This window comes from Camelina sativa, chromosome 5 (genome assembly GCF_030686135.1).
Source record: "Camelina sativa cultivar CO46 ecotype springtype chromosome 5, ASM3068613v1".
NCBI classification, from domain to species: domain Eukaryota; kingdom Viridiplantae; phylum Streptophyta; class Magnoliopsida; order Brassicales; family Brassicaceae; genus Camelina; species Camelina sativa.
The window spans coordinates 1,716,655-1,741,878 of NC_141884.1; the positions used below are offsets into that span (position 1 = coordinate 1,716,655).

At 37.8% G+C, this 25,224-nt stretch overlaps 7 protein-coding genes and 3 pseudogenes across 11 annotated transcripts; 3 read left to right on the forward strand and 7 right to left on the reverse strand.

The window, feature by feature from the left end:
• Positions 1-355: 355 nt before the first annotated feature.
• Positions 356-1,471, reverse strand: LOC104788764 (F-box/kelch-repeat protein At2g44700 pseudogene; annotated as a pseudogene).
• A 651-nt stretch (positions 1,472-2,122) lies between these two features.
• Positions 2,123-3,324, reverse strand: LOC104788765 (F-box/kelch-repeat protein At2g44700-like). Its single transcript, XM_087512958.1, has one exon. It carries the CDS (start codon positions 3,201-3,203, stop codon positions 2,187-2,189), a length of 1,017 nt encoding a protein of 338 aa, XP_087369084.1. The 5' UTR covers positions 3,204-3,324; the 3' UTR covers positions 2,123-2,186.
• A 2,002-nt stretch (positions 3,325-5,326) lies between these two features.
• Positions 5,327-6,266, reverse strand: LOC104788766 (F-box/kelch-repeat protein At2g44700 pseudogene; annotated as a pseudogene).
• A 42-nt stretch (positions 6,267-6,308) lies between these two features.
• On the reverse strand, positions 6,309-7,641 carry LOC104788767 (F-box/kelch-repeat protein At2g44700 pseudogene; annotated as a pseudogene). Its single transcript, XR_015598208.1, has one exon. The product of XR_015598208.1 is annotated as an F-box/kelch-repeat protein At2g44700 pseudogene (transcript).
• Positions 7,642-7,678: 37 nt separating this feature from the next.
• On the reverse strand, positions 7,679-9,552 carry LOC104784868 (rac-like GTP-binding protein ARAC9). Of its 2 annotated transcripts, none has more exons than XM_010509962.3 (7): positions 9,134-9,552; positions 8,948-9,035; positions 8,588-8,697; positions 8,424-8,487; positions 8,258-8,322; positions 8,114-8,179; positions 7,679-8,006 (listed from the first exon to the last, which is right to left on the reverse strand). In XM_010509962.3, the coding sequence occupies exons 1-7, from the start codon at positions 9,260-9,262 to the stop codon at positions 7,905-7,907; spliced, it is 624 nt and encodes a 207-aa protein (XP_010508264.1). In that variant the 5' UTR covers positions 9,263-9,552; the 3' UTR covers positions 7,679-7,904. The 2 variants fall into 2 exon arrangements, with proteins under 2 accessions (XP_010508264.1, XP_010508263.1); XM_010509961.3 differs by having other exon boundaries at positions 8,424-8,511; positions 9,134-9,534.
• Positions 9,553-9,914: 362 nt separating this feature from the next.
• On the forward strand, positions 9,915-11,911 carry LOC104784869 (putative casein kinase II subunit beta-4). 2 transcript variants are annotated; one of them, XM_010509963.2, is made up of 5 exons: positions 9,915-10,472; positions 10,563-10,781; positions 10,855-10,964; positions 11,053-11,218; positions 11,396-11,911. In XM_010509963.2, exons 1-5 carry the CDS (start codon positions 10,241-10,243, stop codon positions 11,527-11,529), a joined length of 861 nt encoding a protein of 286 aa, XP_010508265.1. In that variant the 5' UTR covers positions 9,915-10,240; the 3' UTR covers positions 11,530-11,911. The 2 variants fall into 2 exon arrangements, with proteins under 2 accessions (XP_010508265.1, XP_010508267.1); XM_010509965.2 differs by having other exon boundaries at positions 9,974-10,472; positions 11,053-11,215.
• A 1,542-nt stretch (positions 11,912-13,453) lies between these two features.
• On the reverse strand, positions 13,454-14,451 carry LOC104784870 (FCS-Like Zinc finger 3). Its single transcript, XM_010509966.3, has 2 exons — positions 14,158-14,451; positions 13,454-14,022 (listed from the first exon to the last, which is right to left on the reverse strand). The coding sequence occupies exons 1-2, from the start codon at positions 14,265-14,267 to the stop codon at positions 13,848-13,850; spliced, it is 285 nt and encodes a 94-aa protein (XP_010508268.1). The 5' UTR covers positions 14,268-14,451; the 3' UTR covers positions 13,454-13,847.
• A 2,125-nt stretch (positions 14,452-16,576) lies between these two features.
• On the forward strand, positions 16,577-19,238 carry LOC104784871 (dolichyl pyrophosphate Glc1Man9GlcNAc2 alpha-1,3-glucosyltransferase). Its single transcript, XM_010509967.2, has 4 exons — positions 16,577-17,766; positions 18,174-18,380; positions 18,469-18,706; positions 18,796-19,238. Exons 1-4 carry the CDS (start codon positions 17,041-17,043, stop codon positions 19,143-19,145), a joined length of 1,521 nt encoding a protein of 506 aa, XP_010508269.1. The 5' UTR covers positions 16,577-17,040; the 3' UTR covers positions 19,146-19,238.
• A 1,227-nt stretch (positions 19,239-20,465) lies between these two features.
• On the forward strand, positions 20,466-21,847 carry LOC104784872 (10 kDa chaperonin 2, chloroplastic). The gene is made up of 7 exons (XM_010509968.3): positions 20,466-20,782; positions 20,875-20,933; positions 21,032-21,082; positions 21,223-21,288; positions 21,371-21,421; positions 21,496-21,525; positions 21,627-21,847. Exons 1-7 carry the CDS (start codon positions 20,692-20,694, stop codon positions 21,693-21,695), a joined length of 417 nt encoding a protein of 138 aa, XP_010508270.1. The 5' UTR covers positions 20,466-20,691; the 3' UTR covers positions 21,696-21,847.
• Positions 21,848-21,978: 131 nt separating this feature from the next.
• Positions 21,979-24,029, reverse strand: LOC104784873 (protein TRIGALACTOSYLDIACYLGLYCEROL 4, chloroplastic). 2 transcript variants are annotated; one of them, XR_015598209.1, is made up of 5 exons: positions 23,658-24,029; positions 23,222-23,471; positions 22,739-23,129; positions 22,352-22,634; positions 21,979-22,253 (listed from the first exon to the last, which is right to left on the reverse strand). XR_015598209.1 is itself a non-coding variant. In XM_010509969.2 (5 exons), the coding sequence occupies exons 1-5, from the start codon at positions 23,927-23,929 to the stop codon at positions 22,074-22,076; spliced, it is 1,380 nt and encodes a 459-aa protein (XP_010508271.1). In that variant the 5' UTR covers positions 23,930-24,029; the 3' UTR covers positions 21,979-22,073. The 2 variants fall into 2 exon arrangements, 1 of the variants encoding a protein (XP_010508271.1); XM_010509969.2 differs by having other exon boundaries at positions 22,352-22,638.
• Positions 24,030-25,224: the final 1,195 nt, after the last annotated feature.

A 25,224-nucleotide genomic window follows, 5' to 3' on the forward strand; every position in this document is an offset into this window, starting at 1 on the left:
TTTTCATTTGAATCAATTTAGTAGACAGTGGCAAGAGAAGCACAGCGAGCAAACAAAACTCACTGCAGTAACCAGTCACACAAACAGAGACAAGATGCTGAAACTGCAACATTAATGAAAACGCATAAGCACACTCACAAATCACAATCATGTAAAGAAACTGTATTGATCATCATCATGATATACATCCAAATATTCATCAGTTTCTTGAAAGAGACAGGCAATACTGCAATCTATATAGCCTAAGTAAGTTGACAGGGTTCTGCAGTTACATTTACATGAACCAACCCTTCTTGGCTCCTATTATTCTGCACCAAAGAGAAAGTAGTACTAGACGTTTCACCATCAAAAATGTCTAAGCCGAAACGGACAGACAACAACGCATTAGATAGCCATAAGGAACAATCCCGAGAAGTTGAGAAGGTTCTGCAGCTCCATGAATCCCTACATCACTCCTAAGCAAACCAATCATTGTACACCAAATCTCTTTGCTTTCACTACTAACAACAGGACTTGGTTTCTCCCATAGAATTTCCAACTTCCCATAGTATTCAGCTATTCCAACGCATTGAGCTTTGTCAAGATCAAAACCATAAACAACCCTCCATATCATAAGTTCAGTGTCATACCACATTAACCCGAATCTAGAGAAGTAAAGGTAGAGCACATTGTTAATCACGCACGTTCCTGAACGGCGCCATTTATCTTTAGGCATCTCAGATCTCTGACAAGAACCATCTCTAGTATCGTACGAGGCCATACCTTCACGAGGACATAGAGCATAAACCTTTCTGTCTAGTGTAACATTATCCCCATATATCCATATGCGATAATCTATTTCATCCGGAGTGGGAGCTGCTTCAAAAGTTTGCGTCTTTAAGTCTAATCTTTCCACTAGTAATTCGCGCTCCCTACATCCTCCGATCACATAGACCTTACCTCCGACTAGTCCTACGCTAGTTGCTAAACGTTCCACTAGCAAACTAGGTCCTTGACGCAACACTCTAGACCTGGTGTCAAGAATCCGTAATTTTAATGAAGGAGTAGTACATGGGGTGATGAAGAAGATCTCTGTATCAATGGCGAGCATGCGAGTAGTACAAAGGTCACAAGGGTTAGAGAATTCTATCGGGTAGAAGAGATTCTCAGTCGTACTGTTCTCGGTCCTGCGGAGAGTGTACCATTAGACGGATAAGGGACTAGAGAGTTCGTCCAAGAAGAAGATATAAAGAGAATCTTTGCCGAGTAAAGATCGAGTCTCGTGAATCTCAGGGGAGCGAACAAGACTCCTCATCTTCTTGGAGACGCAACAGAGGATTGGGTAAAACCGTTTTGGTACGTGGGCTAAGACGTTCAAAACGATGTCCAATGGCAGTGACAAAAGCGATATTGGTGATGACAATGAAGACGACGGTGGTTGGTTGGTTTTTCGCGGTCGTTCGTCGGCGTTAGAAGCGGCGAGGTTTGACATCGAGTTTTAGTTTGAAGGAGAAGATTAATGGAGAGAACTCAAGAATCTTTCACAGCAATTGAGAGGTTTCCTTTTTTATTCAACTTTGGTTTCGGTTATATATAGCCAAAAACATAACAAAAACCGGTTTCTTTTTTCCTCCGATTCAATTTTTAATCGGTTAAATCCGGTTTATAATATTTTGTTCGTTTACGCAGTAGATGTTCTTTCTTTAGTATAGGGGATGAGCGGCAAAAGATTATGTCTAATTATAGAATGTCTAATTATTATATAATGGTTTGTTACTCTGTTGTCTAATTTAGCTTGACCGAGTTTTTCAAGTGTGTTTGTATTCGGTTCCGGTTCAGCTTTTTGTTTTCAGATTTTCTTGGTTAGTATAATGTAGAAACCAAAAAACAGAGTATTATTCGGTTTAGTAGAGACAAACAGAGCAAGATGCTAAAACTGTAACATTAATGAATAAAGCGAGAGTTGAAGAAGTAAACGCAGTAGAAAACTCATAATGATGTAAACAAACTATACTGATCAGCTAGCTACATTCAAATATTCATCATCAGTTTCATGAAAGAGACAGGCAATGCTGCAATCTATATAGGATATAGCCTAAGTTGACAAAGCTCTGCAATTACATTACATGAATCCCTTCTTGGCTCCTATCCAAAACAATCATCCTACACCAAAGAAAGTAGTACTAGATGTTCACCATCAACAATGTCTAACCCGAAAGAGACAGACATTTATACATTTCATGACCATGATGGACAGTCCCGAGAAGTTGAGAGGATTCTGAAGTTCCATGAATTCCTACGTCACCACTCCTAAGCAAAACGATCATTCTACACCAAATCTCTTTGCTTTCACTACTAACAAGACTTGGTTCTTCTTCCCATAAAAACGCCAACTTCCCATAGTATTCAGCCATTGCAACGCCATGAGGTTTGCCAAGATCCAAACCATAAACCACTCTCCATAGCATCAGTTGAGAGTCATACCACATTAACCCGAATCTGGAGAAGTAAACGTAGAGCACATTGTCTATCACGCACGTTCCTTTGGCCAGCCACTCATCACTAAGCATCTCAGACCTCTGACAAGAACCATCTCTAGTATCGTACGAGGCTATGCCTTCACAAGTAGATAGAGCATAAACCTTTCTGTCTAGTGTAACTTTTGCCCCATATATCCATACGCAATAATCTTTTTCATCCGGAGTCGGAGCTGCTTCCCAAGTTTGCGTCTTTAAGTCAAATCTTTCCGCTGGAATCTCGCCGTCTTCACATCCTCCGATCACATAGATCTTACCTCCGACTAGTCCTACGGAGTTGTACCGTCGCTTCACTAACAAACTAGGTCCTTGACGCAACTCTTCAGTTCGGGTGTCAAGAATCCATAAGCTTGATGAAGGAGTGTGGGATCCGGGAACGAAGAAGATCTCTGGACCAACGACGATCATGTGAGAATAATGAAAAGGCTCGGGAGGATACGAGAAGTCGTCTATCGAGTCGAAGCGATTCTCAGTCGTACTGTTCTCAGTCCTGCGAAGAGCGTACCAGTAGTCGTATAAAGGACGATAGGTTTCGTCCATGAAGCAGATATAAAGAGAATCTTTTTCGAGTAAAGATCGAGTCTCTTGAATCTCAGGGGAGCGAACAAGACTCCTCATCTTCTTGGAGACGCAACAGAGGATTGGGTAATACCGCTTTGGTACACGGGCTAAGACGTTTAACACCATGTCCAGTGGCAGTGAAAACAATGACGGCGAAGACAATCAAGACGACGGAGGTTGGTTGGTTATTCGCGGTGGTTCGTCAGCGTTAGAAGCGGCGAGGTGAGACATATGGAGCTTAGTTTTGAAGTGGAAGACTTAAGAGAATGAGAATCTTTCAGAGGAATTGAGATTTTTATTCAATTTGGTTTCTGTTTATATAGCCAAAAACCACAAACCGGTTTATTTCTTCTATGATTCAGTTTTTAATCGGTTAAAACCGGTTTATAATATAAAGTGTTACAAAAGAGCTTCATCTTTGACATTGTTATCAATCATACATTGGAAAAAAAAGAGTCTTTAATTTATAGAAACTTATAATCATTTTGCTTTCAAATTTTATTGGTTAATAAAATATAGAAACCAAAAAAAACAGAGTATTATTCGGTTTAGTAGATACACAGTTTTGGTTTTCATTTGAATCGGTTTAGTAGACAGGGACAAGAGAAACACATCAACACACAAACTTGCTAAGCAAATAGTACTGCTAGTGTACAGTATACTGCAATTTAGATTAGGTGGAACAGAGCAAGATGCTGAAACCGCAACAATAATGACTAATTCAAGAGCTGAAGAAGTAAACGCAGCAGCATATTCATAATCTTGTAAACAAACCGTATTGATGTATCCACAATATGTCTCTCGTGTTTAACACTAAAAGAGAAAGACAATGCTGCAATCTATATAAGATGGTTAAATGGATGGTTTAGAGCGGTTTAGGAATTTAATTGGTTGAATTATCTTCCTATTGTTTGATGCATGATGATGTGTGATGGAATTGATTATGAGTAGTTAGTCAATTTGTATGTGGTATGGAGTCCTAGTATCATCCTCTTCGAGCCTTCAATGAGATTCACTGTAAGTTGTTTTATGTGTTGTTAGTTGTGTAGTGTTTTTAGCTTCTGTACGGGAGGTGCAGTTGGCTATTGACAAGTTGTTGGAAATTGGTGGATCACGCCGGTATCGGGAAATACCGTTGGCGGTGATTTGTGAAAGTGGATGTGTTGGAAAGGGATTTCCAAGAAGTTAAGTTGGAGACTTACTTCGCCTAGAGTGGCTGGAGTGCCACTATTTAACAAGATGAGGACATGAGGTGGTGTTTGGAGTCCGAAATTTTTGTGAAGCGGTGGTGTTGAGAGAAGTTTCCCGAAATAGAATTTACTATAAGTGGAAAGTTCCAAAAGAGGGAAGTTTTAAAAATGGAAAGTTTTATGGAAGTTAGAATTTGTCAATTTTTAGCGGTGTGTGCCTTGGAGGGGCTTGTGTGGCCTTTGTGGCAGAATTTTGAGTTAGTGTGTGCCCGTGTGTGGCGGTCTTCTGAGACATTGTGTGGCCGATGTGCTTACTGGTGTTGTTGGAGGTCCAGCAGGTTCTGTGAGTGTGGTAACAGGTTTTGCTCAGACCGAGATGACCTTATTGCAGATTTAATAAGATGACTAGTTCTTATGAAATTTTGACGAGGGATGGGTTAAGGGATTATGTGATTCTAGGAGTGGGAAGTTTCCATAAATAGAAAGTTTCTAAATATAGAAAGTGTTTAGGGAGATAGAGCTTTGCTGTTTATGGAAAGTGTCGTTGCAAAGGAAAAATAAAAAGTTCCAGAAAAGGGAAGTTTCCATAAATAGAAAGTTCTATGAATAGATAGGACTTGACTATTTTTGGAAAGGGGATGTGGAATGCCTGGAGTGGCGGGAATGTTTAGAGGTTGACCTGAAGAGTGGTCACAGATGAGATGATCAGTTCTCATGGATTTTTGATTGGTGATGTCAGGTTGCTACGAAATGTGCGGGTTCTAAAAATGAGAAGTTTTATGAATAGTTAAAGCTTGCCTATTTACGGAAAGTGCGATTGCAAATAAATAGAAAGTTCTATGAATAGTTAGAACTTGTCTATTTATGGAAAGGGCGTGTGCAAACACCCAAATGGTTGAGATGTTTTGAGTTGGCCTGAAGAGTGGTCATGGTGGTGGTGATATTCTGGTGAGATGAGATGGTTCTACTTACAAGTCAAATGAATCCTTACTTCACTCCTATACAAAACAATCATTGCACAGTACCAAAGAAAGTACTAAGCAACAATAGATCTCGAGTTTAACCAACCGACAGACAATGGTGAAAACTAAAGGTGCGAGGAACAATCCTGAGAAGTTGAGATGGTTCTGCAGATCCATTGATTTTTGCTTCACTCCTAGCCAAACCAATCATTCTACACCAAATCTCTTTGCTTTCACTACTAACAAGACTAGGTTTCTCCCATAGAAACGCCAACTTCTCATAGTATTCAGACATTGCAACGCCTTGAGCTTCGCCAAGATCCAAACCATGAACCAATGTCCATAGCTTCAGTTCAGTGTCATACCACATTAAACCGTAACTAAAGAAGTAAACGTAGAGCACATTTTCTATAACACACACTCCTATCTTCCACCATCTGCTAAAAGACATCTGGGATGTCTCACAAGAACCATCTCTAGTATCGTAACATGTCAGCTGGCCTCGAAAAAAGCTTACAGCACAAACCTTTCTGTCTAGTGAAGCACCTGTCCCATGAATCCATATGAGACTTTCTTTGTCATGGGGACTCGGAGCTGTTTCCCAAGCTTGCGTCTTTAGATCAAAGCTTTCCGCTGAAATATCGTTTCCTCTGAATCCTCCGATCACATAGATCTTACCGCCGACTATTCCTACGCAATTGTACGTTCGGTTCACTAGCATACGAGGTTCTTGACGAACCTTTCCGGATTGGGTGTCAAAGATCCTAAAGCTTGATGAGCCATCCTTAGTTCCGGGAATGAAGAACATCTCAGGACCGAAGGCGACGACGGAAGAAGAGCAACGACAAGGCTCGGGAAGGAAAGAGAAATCGACGGAGTCCAAGACATTCTCAGTCGTACTGTCCTCAACCCTGCGGAGATTGAACCAGTGATAAGTCTTGAGTATGCAGATACTCTTCATCCATAGTTTCATCCACGACGCAGATATAAAGAGAATCCTTTCCGAGTAAAGATCGAGTCTCTTGAATCTCAGGCGATTAATTAGTAAAAGAGCGTATTTGACAATCACACAAACTTGCTACGAGAATACTGCAAAATCGATTAGGTAGAACAGAGCAAGATGCTCAAACCGCAACAACAAATGACTAAATCGAGAGTTGAAAGTACTAAACACATTCATAACCTTGAAAACACATTGTACTGATATTAAACATAATGACTAAAAAAAAAGCTCATAGAAAGTACTAAAACATCATCATCTATCGTCAACAAGAGATCTCGTGCTTAACCAAGAGACAGACAACGACACATGTTATAGTCGCGAGGAACAATCCAGAGAAGCTGAGACGGTTCTGCAGTCCCATGAGTTCCTGATTCATTTCTATCCAAACCAATCATTCTACACCAAATCTCTTTGCTTTCAGGACAAAGAAGACTTCGATTCACCCATAGAAAAGCCAACTTCCCATAGTATTCAGCCATTGCAACGCTTCCAGCTTTGCCAATATCCAAACCATAAACCACTCTCCATAGCCTCAGTTGAGTGTCATACCACATTAAACCGTAACGAAAGAAGTAAACGAAGAGCACATTGTCTATAACACACACTCCTGTCTTCCACCTATAGCCATCAGGCAACTCAAACGTCTCACAAGAACCATCTCTAGGATCGTAACAAGTCGTGCCTCGACCAGAGCTTAAAGCACAAACCTTCCTGTCTAGTGAAAAATTCGCCGCACAGCTCCATACAAATCTCCCATCTGCCTCAGGAATCGGCGCTGCTTCCCAAGTTTGCGTCTTTAAGTCAAATACTTGCGCTGGAATGCTGTCTTCCCTGTGACCACCGATCACATAGATCTTACCGCCGATTAGTCCTACGCTATTGGATGGTCGCTTCACTAGCAAACTAGGTCCTTCACGAAGCTCTCTAGATTGGGTATCAAAGATCAAGAGATTTGTTGAGCGAATGGCGAAAATCTCATGACCAACCACGATGGTTGAAAGAGAGAGACCACGAGGGACTTCGATGGAGTCGACGACATTCTCATCAGTCGTACTGTTTTCAATCCTGCGGAGAGTGAACCAGTGAGGAGTCTTGGGGTCTGTAGATCTGTCCGTGAAGCATATAAAAAGCGAATCCTTTCCGAGTAAAGATCGAGTCTTTTGAATCTCAGGCGAGCGAAGTAGACTCCTCAAGCTCTTGCATACGCAACGGAGGATTGGGTAATACCTTTTTGGGACACGGGCTAAGACGTTCAACACGATGTCGAATGGTAGCGACGAAAACGATGTCGGTGGTGGTTGGTTGGTTTTTCGCGGTGGTTCGCCGCCGTTAGAGACGGCGAGGTTTGACATCGAGAGACTAGATTAGGTGAAAGAGTGAAGAGAGTGAAGAGACTCTTCCACAGGAATTGTGGTTTTATTCAATAAGCCAAAAACCAAAACCCGGTTTATTTCTTCTTCGGTTCAAGTTTATTATGTTAAAACCGGTTTGAGGAGCCAAACGTTGTTCACATTTACATAGATGATACTTACCACTTAGGCAGCTTAATACACACACTCTCTAATACAAGATCAAACTCTCATAATGGTTGATCTGCATATTATGGTTCGTAGAAGAAACACACTAAAAAGATTTAAGAGAAAGCAAAGGCGATAGAGTTTTGAGTAAGTGATCAGAGAACATGGCAGAACCCAATCTTTCTCTTTTGCTTCTTAGTCTTTGAAGGAGGCTGTAAGACTACTTTTATTGCCGCATCAAACACCGTTTTTACATTCTACAAAACCATTGTCATCAATCATCATCATCACAAGTCTTTCTTTACAGCGATATATTTGTCTAATTGTAGAATGTAACTCACTCAAGCACTAATGGTTAGTTTACCTGTTGTGTTTTTGAGCTGCACTCTATATAAGCTAATGCTCCTATCTCCTTTCTTAGTTCTTGACCCTAAAAGACCAATCTTTGATGTTATTAAAGAATTTGATTCTTAACATGGTTCTTGATCATACATTTAAGGAAACTTACTTGTTCTGTGGAGATTGTACACGCACCAGGATAGTTCATTGGGAATTGCTTGTCTTCTCTTAGATCTGCAAGACCAAGAATATTTGATAGAGCATTACATCTCTTACTAATATTGATATGAGGTCGCAGACATAAAGGATTTCACAGAATGGCTCATTTCCTCAACCTAATTTGGTTCCAACGAGAACTATAGGCACGGTCGGGGCATAATGTCTCAGCTCGGGAACCCACTGCGAAAGAAACCGATCCACAAACTAATGAGCTGGTGTGAGGAAGTTAGATTTTAGTGAAAATAAAATGGTAAACAGAACCATAGTCTCAACTCTCAACCTTTTTAGCAATGTTCTCAAAGCTAGGCCTGCTAATAAGTGAGAAGGCAAGAATGAAAACATCTGCTCCTCTGTAACTCAATGGTCTAAGCCTATTGTAATCTTCTTGACCTGTAACATAATGTTAAACACCCAAAAGATATACCACAAGACTCATAATTTTTGTCTGATTTTTGTTTTTGAAAAAGAGCAAAATCTGAAAGTGAACTCAGAACCAAAACAAGTTTGCAACTTCGCATCATGTGGCTAACACAGATCAGTGTAAAGATTCAATTTTCTCAACTACTTAATAAGTTCAAAACTGAGAGAAACAAAGTCAAAAGACAAGAACAAGGTGGACATTAAGTGAAAACATATTTACCAGCGGTATCCCAGAGACCAAGGTTGACAGTTTTGCCATCGACTAAAACATTTGCACTGAAATTGTCGAACACTGTTGGAACATAATCCTGTAATAAGGAGATCAACAGTCACCAAAAAGCCATAAAGAAAAGCAATCCAATAGAGAGAGAGAGAGAGAGAGAGAGAGAGATGGATATATGTATACAGTGGGAAAAGTGTTGCTGGTGTAGGAGATAAGAAGACAAGTTTTGCCCACAGCTCCATCGCCAACAGTGACGCACTTTATAAACGTTGTAGCTGTTGTTGATGTTGTTGCAGCCACTGAAGCTGACATTGATTGAGAGAAAAATCTCTGATTTCTTTTATTTACCCTTTATCTCTTTCTCTCTCTCTCTCTCTCTCTCTTTCTTTCTGTACCTCTGGTTTAAGTGAAGAAGGAGAATGAGACTTCTTGAGAGGAAAAAAGCTTGCAAGATTTTTGAAAGAGTGGAAAAAAAAAAAAAGGAGTCAACTTTAATTTGAGCTGTCAGAGAGGCAAAAAGCCTAAAAAAGAGTCTATTTTTAATTCGGTGGGTTTGTTTTTTTTCCCCATTTTTCAAAAATTACAAAAGACTTTTGCTTTCCAAAACTCTTGTTATTATGCACCCATTTCTTCAATTTGACTAAAAGAAAAAACAAAAAAAAAAATCAAATGTCTAAACTATTTTGAATAATCTCTAGATCAATTAATATTAGTTTTTTTTTTCGATTTTTAAGTTTAGACAGTGGATCGACCAACCAAAACACATCATCATTAACAAAGCAGGAAAGGCACAAGTCAATTATTACGACCGCGTTGATACAAAAATAGAAAAAAAAAAGTTTAAAACTTTATGATTCCTTTCTTCCTAAGATTTAATTTAGATTCATCATCATAGATCATAGTTAAAAAAAGTACAAAAGGAATGTTTTCTTCTATAACTACTGTCAGTATCATAAGGCCCAATAAGAAAAGCCCATTTGTAAAATAGTCGAAATTAAAAGGAAAAAAAGGAAGAGCAGAGGAATGTAAAAAATCAAAGAGAAGAAAACAAAACAGTATTTAGAGAGAAAGAGAATGACAAACAGGGAAAAGCAGAGCACTCTTTACCTCTTCTCTCTTTCTTCTACTCTGTGATCACAAAAAATATCCCCAAACCCTAGATTTCTCCGCCTCTCTCTCTCTCTCTCTCTCTCTCCTTGTGTTTTGATGATAAGAAGAAGAAAGACGAAGACTTTGAGAATCTGAAAAGCTTTGATTTTTTTTTTTAATTGAGGGGGATTGAATCGAGTTATGTACAAGGATCGGAGCGGAGGAGGAGGAATAATGGGTGGTGGTGGATCATCGAGATCGGAGATCCTTGGTGGTGGAGCTATTGATCGGAAACGAATCAATGATGCTTTAGACAAACATCTTAAGAAAACTTCACCTTCTTCTACATCTAGGGCTTTCTCTTCTAAGGATAAAGATTCTTTCCCTTCTACTTCCACTGCTAAATCTCAGCTTGGTTCTCGCTCCCCTGATGGTTAGTTTCTTAATTCTCAGTTAATTTTTAGTACTATCTCGAGATTTCCTGATCTGGGTATTCATAAAGTTTTGGTTTTTGGTTTTGCAGTTGAATCTGATACAGATAGTGAAGGATCAGATGTGAGTGGTTCAGAAGGTGATGATACATCGTGGATCTCTTGGTTTTGTAATTTAAGAGGGAATGAGTTTTTCTGTGAAGTAGATGAAGATTATATACAAGATGATTTTAATCTCTGTGGGTTGAGTGGTCAAGTTCCTTACTATGATTATGCTCTTGATCTTATTTTGGACGTTGAATCATCAAACGGTTAGTGAATTAAAGTGTTTTGATATATAATTAGGCTTTTACTTTTGTCTCATCTCTTTGTTTATTGGATTAGGTGATATGTTTACTGAAGAACAGAATGAGATGGTAGAATCAGCTGCTGAGATGTTATATGGTCTTATTCATGTTCGTTATATTCTCACTACTAAAGGAATGGCTGCTATGGTAAAGAAACAAGAGTTCATCTAGTTGTTTTATCCTTTCTTGTTGTTGATCTTTTTAAATGACATCTTTTGATGAATCTCTTTTGTAGATGGAGAAGTATAAGAACTATGATTTCGGGAGATGTCCGAGAGTTTTCTGTTGTGGACAATCTTGTCTTCCGGTTGGGCAGTCTGATATCCCGAGGTCTAGCACAGTGAAGATATACTGCCCAAAATGCGAGGATATTTACTACCCGCGATCTAAATACCAAGGCAGTATCCTTTTTTCCTTTGTTCAAAAAGGCATTATCTTATCATAGCATAAACATGATGCATTCTACTATTGTTTGGTTAAACATTGCGATTAGCTTGTTTGTTTGCATAACTCTTTGAAGACAAAGAGTGTTGTCCTCTCTTGTCTTAGTGTTTTTTTTTCCTTAATGCTTATTGCAGACATTGATGGAGCTTACTTTGGAACTACTTTCCCTCATTTGTTTCTCATGGCCTATGGGAACATGAAACCGCAGAAGCCAACTCAAAACTACGTTCCTAAGATCTTTGGCTTTAAGGTACACAACAAGCAATGATACTCTCACCAGTCCTGTGGTTGAAACCACCTTTCTTCTGATGGTCACGGGTTTGAAATGGATGATACTAAACTGCGGTTGGGGGATGAGAAGAGCTAATGAGAAAAAGGTCGGACACTTTTTAAGTTTCTCACTATGTAATCTTGGAAGTTCAAAGTAGAATCTTCTCTATAGAACCGTTCTTTGGTGGGGTACATGGGTCTTGGGAAATTCTTTAGCTGTGAGTAATCAATTAAAATCATATACCAGATGGGTGGATTTTGCTTAACTGTTGATTATAATTGCTGGGCATTTTATGTGTATTCTTACTTATCTTAAAGTTTCTTGTGTTATACGGAACTAATCTTCATATATCAATCACTGGAGAATCGTGTTTTGTACTTTTTATACTTCGACAAGTCATGCCTTATGCGTAGTTTTGTTACATGGTGTTTCAGTCCCCTCAATATCCTCCTTGAATCGTGGACAATCAATAATACATTGACTAGTTGTTGAATTATTGAAAGATAAAAGATTGATCAAACGTGTACCAACTCCATTAAGCAATTGCCAGTTGAGCTTTGACAGTAGACTTTAACCAACATTAAAGAATCAATGAAAGATCCATACAAATCTGAACATATATACACAGCTTGGTTTGCAATGAGGTCAATCTTTGTCTCATGGACTGTAAATGCTCAAAATTGGAGCTCATTACCTCGATATAATGAAGAATATATATATATATAGATGTTGCCAGGATTTTGGGGATGCTAGCAGCAAAAATAACATTTATACAACTTGCTTAAAACCGAGAATCCTAAAACTCACCATTGCCAATCAAAGGCTTAACGCTTCAACAGCTAAAAGCTGTAGTCAGTTTTGATACTGATCTTAATCCAAACCAAAACACTTCACCATTTGCATCTTTTAAAACCCCATCCCAGACCTTTTGGTTTAACCCTTCATTCCATGTCTCATCTGTGTTGCATGCACTTCAGGGCTCCATGAAAAAGAGGAAGCAACTGAATCTGTCTTGATATGGGGCTTGTAATTAGAGGCGAAAACTTAGAAGACTGATGGAGAAAGATCTCAATCAAGAGAACTCGGTATGCAAACTTTAGAGGAAGCCAATGAATCTGTCTTGATATATAGGGCCTGTAATCGAAGCACAACATCTACTGCCTTCTCCATCACTTCCTTACTAGAGGAAATGAATTTATATGGACTGCCAAAATATACCATTAAAATGAATCTTATGATATTCTTGAAACCCCATGTCACAATCCTCTGGATACACCTAGCAACAAAAGTTTGGTAGATATGTGAAATGAAACAAGCAAAATTCAGAATATCCAAAAAAAAATGCAGAAGGAGACAAAAGGCCCAAACTAAACGTGCATAATGAACACTTAGAAAAAGAACATGATCTATATTGTATTCTATCGTTTCATTGCGCTAGTCAGTTAAGTTAACAACCAAATCTTACATAAATTAAATATTGAATGTAATAAATAAGATTGTTGTTAATTAAGAAAGTCAAAGATGCACATTTTCTTCATTCCTTATAGAACAAGTAAACGAACATAAACTAGTACCCATGAGGCCATGATAAATTACAAATAGTATATGACCTTTGATTAGTTCTGAGTACTTATTTAGCAACTCTTCATAGAAGGTGGGAAGTGTCAATGTCTTAATGTATAAAGGCTGCTTAAGAAAAGCCCAATTTAGGCCCAAAAAGAGCTGTCACTTTTACACAATTTAGAAAAGATTCGCCGGAGTTCTTTAGTTATCGCCGTATATTGCATACCGCCAAGAAAGAACAATCGAAAGAGACTAATTTGTTCTTAGAAATCAAAACAACACTTTCCAATTAAACAGCTACTGGAAACGAATTATGTCGGTTTATTAAAGAAACGATCACGAAACGAACATACGAAGATAAAAGAAAAATTGAATTTTTATTAGAACATAGTTATATATATGCTCTGTTTCTTATGAAACACAATCGAACAAAATTTTAACCCCCAAGATTACAAAACCATGGAACCTTTTCTTCTTACACTCTCTCTCTCTCTTTCTCCTCCCAAAACTCCACATTCATTTACATAAAACCAGATCAACAATTTTCTCAGATTCCGATCTCTGATCCAACATAGAAACAGAGCAGAAACTTTTGCAGCTCTTTGGGAGAGAGATATTATGAGTGTGGTTTAAGAAGTAAGGGTTCTTCTGATTCGAAGGATGATGATAGATTTTAAACAAAAAAAAAAGGTATACAAAAAAAAAAAAAAACACTATTTGCTTTCATATTTATGTAATAAAATTTTCTTCTACTAAGCAACCACAAGAGTTCCGGCCCGTACGGTGTTGCCGGTGACGGATTCTTTAGTTTCAGACGAAGAGCTTTTCCGGAGAGATCTTGATGATTTTCTCCACTTTCTCTCCTTTGCTTCATCAGATTCAATCTGTTCTTCTCTACACTCTTTGCTACAAAAAGCCTTGTCTCCTCTGTAAATCACAAACAAACAAAAAAACAATCAGAATAAGACCAAATTATATCACTCAGATCCAGAATCTGAATTGGGTATGAGAAAAAAGTATAAAACTTTGAGATAATTGAATTGAATAGAAATATATAAGTACCTGTACATGAAGATATCGGAGTTAAGACCAAGGTGTTTACGGCAAAGAGAACAAGATTCCAAAAAGTGTGGTTCTTCACAACTCAAAAAACCAGAGTAATACGAAGCCATTCACTTATCTCTTCACAAAAGCTTTCGAATTTACACGAAAGACAAGCAAACTGCGAGATGATGATAAGCAGATTCGAGAGGAACAAGAAAGAGAGAAGGAGGAGGAGGAGGAAGAAGCTGACTGATTTGGTGTGATATATAAAGCCGAAGTTTAGGACTTTCTCATTGACTTGAGTGGCATTACCTGTGTCACGGACCACTTTTGTTGCAGTACTCTACGATTAATCCTCACCGTTCATCGTAACCCTCGAAAGATCTATACGTTAAAGTTCAATAATTCATTACTACTTTTTTTTTATTAGTAGTATATTATTATTAATGTTGTCTTTTTTTGTGTTGGGTTAAATTCTTTTTCTGATTAGTTTATTTTACCTTTGGAAAAAGTTAAAATACAATGTATCAAACTCTTATTCCGTACCCAATTACCATTTCTTTTTGTACTAGTATTTTCTTTCTATATTGTAAAAACGAATTTAGAGTAAACAAAAAATTAATTGTTTTCTTTGGTATTGTCGAGCAATAAAGAACCATACAAAATACTCCCTCCGTTTCAAAATATAGGATGTTTTAAGCAAAACACGCAGATTAAGAAGTCTTTACTTTTAACAAGTTCAACCAATCAGAAACAATACTGCATAATAGAAAATACTAAACTAATCTAAAAGTTGCATTGAAATTTGAAAACATCCTATATTATGAAACAAAAAACTTCTCCAAAACATCATATATTTTGAAACGGAGGGAGTATTAGTTTTTAATGGGAATACAATAATTTGGGTGGATCTGGTTGGAGGAGGGGAATCAAACAAGTCTTGCGTTTTTGTAAGATTCGTTGGCCACAAACCAATACTAACATGCATACCGCATGATTGATGGACTTTTTCCCATTTTTACATTAAATTGAATCTTTCTATAATTTTTTTTTGCTGATATTTTTACACTAATAAAATCATTTTGTATTTTTAATCTGTTTTCTCTCGGGTGTGTATGTAACTTTCTTCTTAGGATTCATTTCTCCTGGACAATGTTTCATTCCATGTGTATGTGTGTAATTTATTATCGCCTCTCGTTTTTGTTTAATGCTTTGCTTGTACTTATATGTTCTTTGTTTACTTCTTCTTCTCTAGACATATTCATATACTGGACAGTAACGTTTTTTATTTATTATTTTTATTACTGTAGTAGAGTCAAGAGTGAATGAATATATATATTTGTGTTTTCAAATGAGACAAAAGCAACTTCGTACACGTGTACTGCTCCAGGTTAAAAAAAAAGTATTCCAAAGATTCTATTGGATGAACGTTAAATCTCATACATAGACATACGTATATATATAATAGTTAAAATCCTCTTAGTTGAAATTCTGTATAACGTCTTTGGCACAATCTGTGTTAAGAACAAAAAAAAAAGTTACACAAATACGATCTACATAAATAAGTCATAAACTTACACAATAAGATCTAAGAAGTCATTATAAAAGTTCTAGAACATGTGTACATTGAATAAAATGTATGACATTTATATTTGTAGCAAGAGCGTGACCGACCTATTTTATTCATTTATTATTATAGTATTATTGTTATGACATAAGTACTACATTATAGTCGAGAGTTTAATTCTCGTTTAATAATATTTAAACTGTGTAAACTATACGTGTCACGTAGGTAAAATCCTATATAAATATCAGATACCGACTTGAAATAACATACTAATATTTAATGATTATAATACGGATCTTTCTATTCTAATAACACGAAACAGCAGACTTCTGACTTTTCTAAGGTAAGAAACCACTATCATAATTTATTCTACTAAAATAAGATCACGTCAAGAAAACTGAATGTATCTGAGTAAGCAATGACTCACATTACAAACGGCTAACCAATTATTAACTTTAAAAAAATAGATATTAACCTATAATATATACAAACACACACTCACAAGAACAAAAAAAAAAGTTGTAATAATAGATACCAAAAAAAAAGATGTTTTAGTAGTGGACAATAATAATTAGAAAGTGCCAAAAAAAATAGAAAAGGAAAGAAGTAGTAGTAGTAGTATATACATAATTGTGTGTCACTGGACCACACAACTTGTCATCTGTCGATACAACAAGGCGTCGGAGTTGGGAATATCAAACGAGGAGCTGACTCAGACTGTATTCATTCATGGGCCCCACCATCACCTCTCTTTAGGCCCAATTATCAACGTCCTTGTCTCTCGGGCCCATGACAGCTCCCCTTGTACCCCGTTTGCCCTACCCTCCCCCTCTCTCTTATTTTGACACGTGCGGTGATCCTCGCTCGTGCGCCAGCTGTGATCGTAGTTTCTCCTACGTGGCGATTTGGTAGAGGGTCTTTAAGATGTTTGTTTGCATGGCGTAATTAAATCTGCTGTTTTGTTTTCCTACGGTTCAGATCTGATCTCAGATATTCGTCGGGTTTCCAAAAAAAATCACAGCCGTTGGTTTATTTCATATGGTCTACCTCTAGCCAGTAGCCAATAGCTACTTCCTTTTGGGCGGTTGTAAAAGGTAGGTAAGGAATATATTCACACAAATGGAGTATAATTTATTTCTAGTTAAACCGGTTTAAACCGATATTAGTAAATCAATTTACACGAATTGCCATGTCATATGTTACGACCAGTTACCTAGTGCCATGTGTACAACGCCACGTAACCAAACTTTATCAAACGGGCCGAATTAGGCCCATATCACGATGGGTTTTGTAAATCAAACGGTCGCTAGTTTTATCAGTCCATCGGTGCCGAGATGGAACACCGGGAGAACAAGGACCGGCGACTTCTGCTATGGTTCTTCGCCGTGGCCACCGCCGTGAAACTACTTCTCATCCCGTCTTACAGAAGCACGGATTTCGAGGTACACCGTAACTGGCTAGCTATCACACACTCTCTTCCTCTTACCGAATGGTACTTCGACGAGACTAGCCAATGGACACTCGATTACCCTCCGTTCTTCGCTTACTTCGAACGCTTCCTCTCTGTTTTCGCGCTTCTCGTCGATCCCAGGATCGTGGATCTTCAATCGGGAATCGATTACGGTGCCGAATCTGTGATTTACTTCCAACGAATCAGCGTAATCGTCTCGGATCTATGTCTTCTCTACGGTGTTTACAGATTGACTCGGAAATTGGAGCCGATGAAGCGGAACCTGATCTGCGCATTGGTGATTTGGTCTCCGGGGCTATTGATCGTAGATCATATTCATTTTCAGTATAATGGATTCTTATTGGGTTGGTTGTTGCTTTCGATTTCGTTTTTGCAAGAAGGGAGAGATCTGTTGGGTGGGTTCTTATTCGCTGTTCTTTTATGCTTTAAGCATTTGTTCGCCGTCGCTGCTCCGGTTTACTTTGTTTATCTCCTTAGGCATTATTGCTGGTCCGGTTTAGTTACTGGTTTCCGACGGCTTGTAACTATTGGTGCGGTGGTTGTGGCGGTTTTTGTCGCCGCTTATGGACCTTTTATTTACCATGGACAGGTTAGTGAATGAATTCTTTCTTTTGATGATTGAAAGTTTTGTTTTTTTTTTTACAATGTTATTGTCAAATTCTTTTCGAGTTTTAGGTGAAGATTCTATTGTGCTTATTGTCTTGAGGAGATTTTAAGTCGTTTTGTGCTGCTTGAATTGGAGCAATGTGTTTGAATTTGGTGCTGGGAGAAGTTATCTCACTGTATACATTGTGAAACTACTGTTATAGAACTCTACTCTCTCTGTTACTTGTCAATTTAATGAGTGATTTGTCCTGATTGGAGAGAAAGCCAATGCCATTGTTGAGATTAACAGAAATCTAACCAAGTTGGATCAGTGAACCTTTTCCTAAAGTGATTTGATTGAGAAAGCATCTTATGGTTTGCTGTTTCTTGTTTTCTCTCGTTGTGTTGCAGATACAGCAAGTCATTAGTCGGATGTTTCCTTTCGGGAGAGGATTGTGCCATGCATACTGGGCACCTAATTTTTGGGTTTTCTATATAATACTCGACAAAGGCCTTGCCTTTTTGCTACGGAAGCTCGGGTTCGATATTCAGATTCCTTCTGCTTCTTTCACCGGTGGTTTAGTTGGGAATTCTTCACCTTTTGCAGTTCTCCCGCAGGTACTACACTTGTTGATTATTCTGTTATATGTCTACACTCATGAATGTTCTGCTCAGTCTTGTTTCTCTTGGTCTGGTGCAATGACAGATCACGCCATTGACAACATTTGCAATGGTATTACTTGCGATATCTCCATGTCTCGTCAAAGCCTGGAAAAAACCACAGCCGGGTCTTGTTGCTAGATGGATAGCTTATGCATACACATGTGGTTTTCTGTTTGGATGGCACGTCCATGAGAAAGCATCACTTCACTTCATCATCCCACTTGCAATTGTTGCTGTGCAGAGTGTGGAAGATGCTAAACACTACTTTCTGGTTTCGATAGGTATATAATATTCTCCTTCTAACCAGCACCCACATTTGTGCATAACCAATCATTCCATGTACTAATAATCTCTGTATTTTCTCCTGCAGTTTCTTGCTATTCCCTCTTTCCACTCTTATATGAGCCACAGGAATACCCGATCAAGGTTCTGCTGTTGTTATTGCATTCCATGGTAATGTGGCTCGGCTTTACAGCTCAATACGCAGACAATAAGGCTCAGAAGAAGGAGCGTGGTGAAATAAAGAGCAAGTTTAAGATTGGATGTATTGAAAAGAGCTATCTAATGGGTTTGTTTATAGTAGAGATGGTGTCTCAATTATTACATCCGTATTTTCTAGGTGACAAATACCCATTTGTTCCTTTAATGTTGATCTCAACATACTGTACCGTTGGTATTATGTACTCTTGGATTTGGCAGCTCCGAAGGATCCTGACATAGTTCTTGTTCTAGTAATTTTTGAGGTGTTTGAATTTAACACTACGGGGGGTGTATTGAATCTGATATTTTAGAAGATTTTAAGGTATTCTTAAATTTCCTGTTATTCAATTAGTGATTTTTAAAAATCATCTGAAATCCTATGTTATTGAATGTGAAATTTATAGAAATCATTTAAAATCATATACAATTTCTTGTTATTCAATTAATAATTTATAAATCTCACTTTAAATCTACTGTTATTCAAAATATCACAACTTTTTTAAAAAAAACTAATGATTGGGATTCTAGGAGATTTCTATAACATTTTTAGTTCAAAAGTATGACATACAAAATCACACCTTTATAGGTGAAATTTTGAAAGATTTTTTTATAAGAAGAGCTCGAAACCAAGTGCAATTTTTTTGTGAATACCTCCATCTCTGCAACTTATATCTTCTCTATATACTCTCTCTCTCTCGTTCTCACTTTCTCTCTGCAAGTGAATACCACCAGCAATTGTCTTCTCCTCCGTTTTATCAAAACCGGATCTCTTGGCAACCTCCGCAGCGGAGCTTCTGTTAACGACGGTGGTCAACTTCACACCACTTTTTATTGTCGAGGCCAATGAAAATTGTAAACTGATATAACCAGATAGAGTGAAAAAACCGGTCGCGATAAGCACTGCATCGATATCTAACCTCTGACCATCGACGAGCTCCACGTTGTGACGAGAGAACCATTTGATTGCGGGAACGATTTGTACATCACCGGATTTTATCTTCAGCACCGATGTCGAGAACCGGCGTCTTCGCTGTCATGCTTTTGAGCTCCATTGGGCCTATGCTTGTCGATGGTCAAAAGCAATTTCTTAAGTTGTAAATGAACGGACGGCCAGCCAGTTAATGAACTTAACCATGGAGACAAGAGTATTACCAACTGTGAACCAAAACTTTGGAATTAACAAAACCTATAATGAGTATAAAAATAAGAACAGGCTGTTACTGTGCTATAGATTATTTTCATTCTTTATGTTGGTTTTTAAATACTTTTTATTGAGAAATTCTTCGTAGACTTTGAATTCCAAGTGAATCTCGTTTTTTTTTTTTTTTTATAAATATCCTAAAATCATCTAAAATTTTACCACAAATCTCACCAAATTTCAAATTCCAAATTTCATCAAATCCTTAAGATTTCAAATTCAATAATCAAATCTCCTAAAATTACACTCAAATCTCTCAAAATCCTAAAATATTAAAATCCCAACAAATCTCTTAAAATATCAAGTTCAATACACCCCCCTACGTTTAGCATATATACAAAGGGTTTTCTTTTTGTTTCTCCATCTTGGCTTAATGAAACAACAAATTGACAATCCTCGGTTTGGCTTTCAGAACATAACCGGTCTTAAATTGAGATTTGATGGTTTAAATAAAACAATAAATAGTTAAATGGGCCGTAATATTGGCCCATAAGAAGAACCAACGAGAAGTGTCTGTCTAGCCAAAATCGCGACGGAGGAAGAAGAAGATCTTACCTGCTGCTTCTGCTAAAAAAACCTTATCCTGCAATGGCTTCTACTTTCGTCTCTCTACCAAAACCTTTCTTTGCTTTTCCGGTCAAAACCAGTTCTCCTCCTACAGCTAACAACAGGCTTCTTGGTAATTACATATCTCAAACTTATTGTGTTTGTTGTTCCCTTTCGGATTTTTTTTTTTTGGTTCTTGATTATTTTCGGCTCGTGTATCTGTAGGAAGTCGAAGAGGTTGTCTTAGAATCAAAGCTATTTCCACTAAATGGGAACCGTCAAAGGTACTGCCTTTTCGTTTAATTTCATCCGCAAATGTATAATTGGTTTCTCTGTTTTAAATTGGTGACTAATCTTTGTGTTGATATGATGACATTTGCAGGTTGTTCCTCAAGCAGGCAGGGTTCTTGTTCGTCTTGAAGATCTTCCTATGGTAAGTTTAGTTCCTTTACTGTCTGAAATGTCATTTTTATTATCAAGAAGCAGTACAAGTAGAAATCAAACTGTTGTTGATATCATCAATTGCCAAAGAAATTTCGAGAAAAAAACTTTGTAACTTGTTTTGTCTTGCAGAAATCTTCAGGTGGAGTTTTGTTGCCTAAAGCAGCTGTGAAGTTTGAGAGGTACCTAACAGGAGAGGTAAGTCATATTGCTCCTTTATGCTAATATATGACTTGAGCATATTTGATTCAAGAATTAAAGATTAGATAATCATTTTTAGGTTATCTCTGTTGGTTCTGAGGTTGGAGAACAAGTTGGACCTGGAAAGAAGGTAATGGTTTCTTCTTAACTCAAAATCCATATCATCCATTGTGTAACTAATGTGATGTTCTTCTCTTTATACAGGTTCTGTTCTCTGACGTGAGCGCTTATGAGGTGAATTCAGCTTTTCTGCAATGAGAAATTGATCAATTGTTGTTGTTTTTGTGTGGTTTTTACCAATATAGAACTGTAACATCGCTGAATTTATTACTCAGGTCGATTTGGGGACCGGTGCTAGGCATTGCTTCTGTAAAGAGAGTGACTTGTTGGCCCTTGTTGAGTGAAGTCTTTTCCAAGAGAGAGAGAGAGAGAGAGCGAGAGGAAACATTTAATGATTTGAAGTTTTTTAGAAGTTTTCTGTAATTTTCAGACAGCAATTGTTGTTTTCCATTAATCTTTCGATTTGATATCAATTGAGATCACTTTCAGTTTGACATTCTGACATTCTTCTACACGATTCTCTTCACAATGAGTTTTGATTATGTGGTTGAAAGAGACAATGTTTGGAACAATGTTAGACTCGTTGAAGCAGTAGTGGAACAGAGCAATGGCTTTTAGTGGAAAGAGTTGACTAAAAAAAGACTTGTTGCTAATTTAAAGCATCTTCTGATACAAATGTTAACTTGGTTGGTTGGTACACACTTAAAAGGAGGAGACTAAAATCAAAACTCAAAAACTCGCAGCTCGATCATGCCTTCTTTTCTCTTTGGAGAATACCAAGCCACGATTTTGCCAGACTCAAGAAGCCTCAAGGAGTAATTCAAACTGCAAATCAGATCTTCCATGCGTGCAGCACCTACCTGAAACTGCGAGTCTACTTTGAAAACAATCGGACCTGCAACCTGCAAAATTATTGCAGAAGACAAAAAAAACAGTGATTGATATGGATTCTTTACAATCAAAGAATATGCCTTTTGATATTTGGACAAAGGATCATTACCTGTTGCTGGAAGATCAGGTTGAGTCTGGGAGACCACAATGTGCCATCTGAGTTGTTACTACTACCTGACGATCTTCGAAATGCATGGAAGATTTTTTTAGCAAGAGCAGAACCTGAAGGTAAGTCTACGCGAGCATCTACTCGTGTTAGATCGCCATACAACTTACTAAACCGTCCTTTTTGGAATGTGTAACAAGCAGAACCAAATACGTCTGCGCTTATCGGACTACGCTTCTTGCCATTTGCCAACATGCCTCGGCCTGTGATCCAAGCTGCCAAGCTGCTACCTAGAGAGTGAACATAAAGAACTCAGCATTCAATTCAAAGGTCAAGAAAAAGAAAATGGAAAGAGACTTCTTTAAGCCAACGGGTTTTGCAAGAGAGTACCTACTATTCCAGAAATTGCTGCATGAGGCTCCTGTAGACGTACATCATAAGGCAGAAACACAGGTGCATCCTCTTCTTCTTCTTCTGTCTTGACTTCTTTTTCTTCTGGCCTCCACAAGTCTCTGTTAGCCTTGTACGAAACTGCAGCCTTGGCGCATAAACCAGGCATCAAAGAAGTAGGAGCATCACCACCAGTCTCAGCAACACCAGCACTCACAGACTGAGGATTACCCCTGCTTTTATGGAGACCAAACCGGTAACGAAGCCCTGATTCTGGAACAAGTGATGAGACGTCAACGTTTAATGATTCAGGAACATCCCAGAAACGTCCTTTATTATCCAAAAACAGATCTGGCCAAGCTGCTTCCACAGTGAGATCATGTTCCTCAAGCTGCTCATCAGCTCAAAACAAATCAAATTAGAAGTGGTTTAAACATGCAAAAGAATCCAGCATGGGTACAGTAGAGAGAGAGAGATACATACAGGATGAACCAACATCAACTTGTTTCGGAGTCCCTTTTTATCTCCAAGGCGTTCAGTGCTAAACAAGAGAGAAGAAGAAGTACCCAACGCAATCTGAGTCCATAAACCAATAGAGTAAAGGGATTTGTCAACAAAGTGTTTTGCTGTATCCTTAACAACTTGAAGATCCCACTCTTCTGCATTGCTAATATCTGCTTTGATATCAGAAAAGAGCTTCCTTGGTTTAAACTGCCCTACCAATCCTAGCCACCTGAGTTAAAAATGCCACACAGACCTAATCAAATGTCTCATCAAACCCAACACCTATAAAAAGACTAAAAGTCTCCAAATTGGTTTCTATTTCACAAGTTTGAATCTTTTTTTTTTCAAATTCGCAGCAAAGACCTCTAAGCATTACTCACTCAAAACACCACACAATCAAAGTGAAGAGAGGTACCAGTTGTTAGAGGAAGGACTGAGCAAGAGAGAATTGAGAGAGAAAGAGCCAAGTCTCTTGTCAGAAGCAGGAGCAAAAGCAGGGATGATACCAAGAGGAAAGCCTTCGCGAAGCAGAGAGAGCTGTTGAATCCGGTGAGAGCGGCTGGCTCGTGCTCCATCTACAGGGAATGGCTCACCAGGAACAGAGCGAACCGTGCCTTCAAGGGTTTGTGGTGAAGAAACGTTCTGGTCCCAAAACCCAGAATCGATAGCTGAGTTGAGATTCGCCATTTTTTTCTTCACCTTCTTCTTCGTCTTCCTTTTTGTCCTTCCTCCTTATCTCAGAGACACCACTCTCTCTTGTTGACGAAGCTGAGAGGAGTGAAGAGGCAAATTTGGGGTTTAAGCTTTAATATGGGCCTTTCTTTAGGCGTTATGGGCTTCTTCTTCGTAGGCCTAATTTGTAATTACTAATTCAAAAAAAAAATCAATTTCAGACCGGGATTAAACCGAAGACTAGAGGGTTGCAATTACCATTCCTAAGTGAATGTTAAACAATTCATAAGGGTCCAAATAGGATAAACCTAGTTTAAAGTGTTTTTTTTTATTAATGTATACAAAGTTTAAGAATATAAATTGACAACTTGTATTACTAAACTTATATAAAGAATTAAACAAAAATCATTGAAAAATAAAAAATTAAACAATCGGACACAATTAAAAGATATGTTAGATTTGATATCTATTTTTGCCAACTCTATAGTATGATCAAATATTCAACCGTAAGTATGGGATGAAATTATTTAACTGCGATTCCAATGCTACATCCAATTTTAGTATAGTACAGAACTATAGCTCATATAAATTAAACAATTAATATTATTATTAAAAAAAAAAAGGTCTAGATCAATTTTTGTTGATTTTTAGGACTGGGCATTCGGGTTACCCATTTGGGTTCGGATATTACCCGTTCGGGTTCGGGTTAATGGGTAGTGGAAAATAGAACCCATTCAGGTATTTTACTATGTTTGGGTTCGGTTCGGTTCGGGTAGTACCAGGTTCGGGTCGGTTTGGGTTACAATTTTCAGAACCCAATTAGTACCCGAACTACTGGGTACCCGAAAAAATATAATTAAAATTAATTAAATTTAAATAAATTTAGTTAAAGTTTGACTTATGTGACAATATATTTTAGATATTTTGATTATTTTTGATATTTAGGTATAAAACTAAATGAAATATTCAAAATTATAATCATAACTTTAGGGTAATTGCAGTATATTAATGATAAATATTATAAATATGTTTATATGTTCAGGTTTGTTGGGTACCCAAACGGGTACCGGGTATTATCCGACCCTAACCCGAACCCACGGGTATTAGAAAATAGAACCCAATAAAGTTTTATAAGCAAACCTGAACCCAACCCGAACCCGGTTTTTCGGGTCGGGTTCCGGGTTGGGTATTCCGGTACAGTTTTTATGCCCAGGCCTATTGATTTTTCTAGATTAGTAAAATGTTAGTCCACGTCCATCTTTACCATATATGGAAGAACTCTTTTTCCTATTAAAAATAAATTTACTATA

Coding starts and splice junctions, on each gene's coding strand:
- LOC104784868 (XM_010509961.3), bottom strand. CDS start 9,262: ATGTCAGCTTCAGTGGCTGCAACAACATCAACAACAGCTACAACGTTT. Junction 8,698..8,947: donor TGGTCTCTGGGATACCGCTG/GTAAATATGTTT, acceptor ATTATGTTACAG/GTCAAGAAGATTACAATAGG. Junction 8,007..8,113: donor GCAGCTCAAAAACACAACAG/GTAAACTAACCA, acceptor ATGGTTTTGTAG/AATGTAAAAACGGTGTTTGA.
- LOC104788765 (XM_087512958.1), bottom strand. CDS start 3,203: ATGGTGTTAAACGTCTTAGCCCGTGTACCAAAGCGGTATTACCCAATC.
- LOC104784870 (XM_010509966.3), bottom strand. CDS start 14,267: ATGGCTTCGTATTACTCTGGTTTTTTGAGTTGTGAAGAACCACACTTT. Junction 14,023..14,157: donor TCCGATATCTTCATGTACAG/GTACTTATATAT, acceptor TGTGATTTACAG/AGGAGACAAGGCTTTTTGTA.
- LOC104784869 (XM_010509963.2), top strand. CDS start 10,241: ATGTACAAGGATCGGAGCGGAGGAGGAGGAATAATGGGTGGTGGTGGA. Junction 10,965..11,052: donor CTAAAGGAATGGCTGCTATG/GTAAAGAAACAA, acceptor TCTCTTTTGTAG/ATGGAGAAGTATAAGAACTA. Junction 11,219..11,395: donor GCGATCTAAATACCAAGGCA/GTATCCTTTTTT, acceptor TGCTTATTGCAG/ACATTGATGGAGCTTACTTT.
- LOC104784872 (XM_010509968.3), top strand. CDS start 20,692: ATGGCTTCTACTTTCGTCTCTCTACCAAAACCTTTCTTTGCTTTTCCG. Junction 21,422..21,495: donor AAGTTGGACCTGGAAAGAAG/GTAATGGTTTCT, acceptor CTCTTTATACAG/GTTCTGTTCTCTGACGTGAG. Junction 21,526..21,626: donor CTGACGTGAGCGCTTATGAG/GTGAATTCAGCT, acceptor TTTATTACTCAG/GTCGATTTGGGGACCGGTGC.
- LOC104784873 (XM_010509969.2), bottom strand. CDS start 23,929: ATGGCGAATCTCAACTCAGCTATCGATTCTGGGTTTTGGGACCAGAAC. Junction 23,130..23,221: donor AGTTGATGTTGGTTCATCCT/GTATGTATCTCT, acceptor GCTGATGAGCAG/CTTGAGGAACATGATCTCAC. Junction 22,254..22,351: donor ACCTGATCTTCCAGCAACAG/GTAATGATCCTT, acceptor ATAATTTTGCAG/GTTGCAGGTCCGATTGTTTT.
- LOC104784871 (XM_010509967.2), top strand. CDS start 17,041: ATGGAACACCGGGAGAACAAGGACCGGCGACTTCTGCTATGGTTCTTC. Junction 18,381..18,468: donor CTTTTGCAGTTCTCCCGCAG/GTACTACACTTG, acceptor GTGCAATGACAG/ATCACGCCATTGACAACATT. Junction 18,707..18,795: donor CTACTTTCTGGTTTCGATAG/GTATATAATATT, acceptor TTTCTCCTGCAG/TTTCTTGCTATTCCCTCTTT.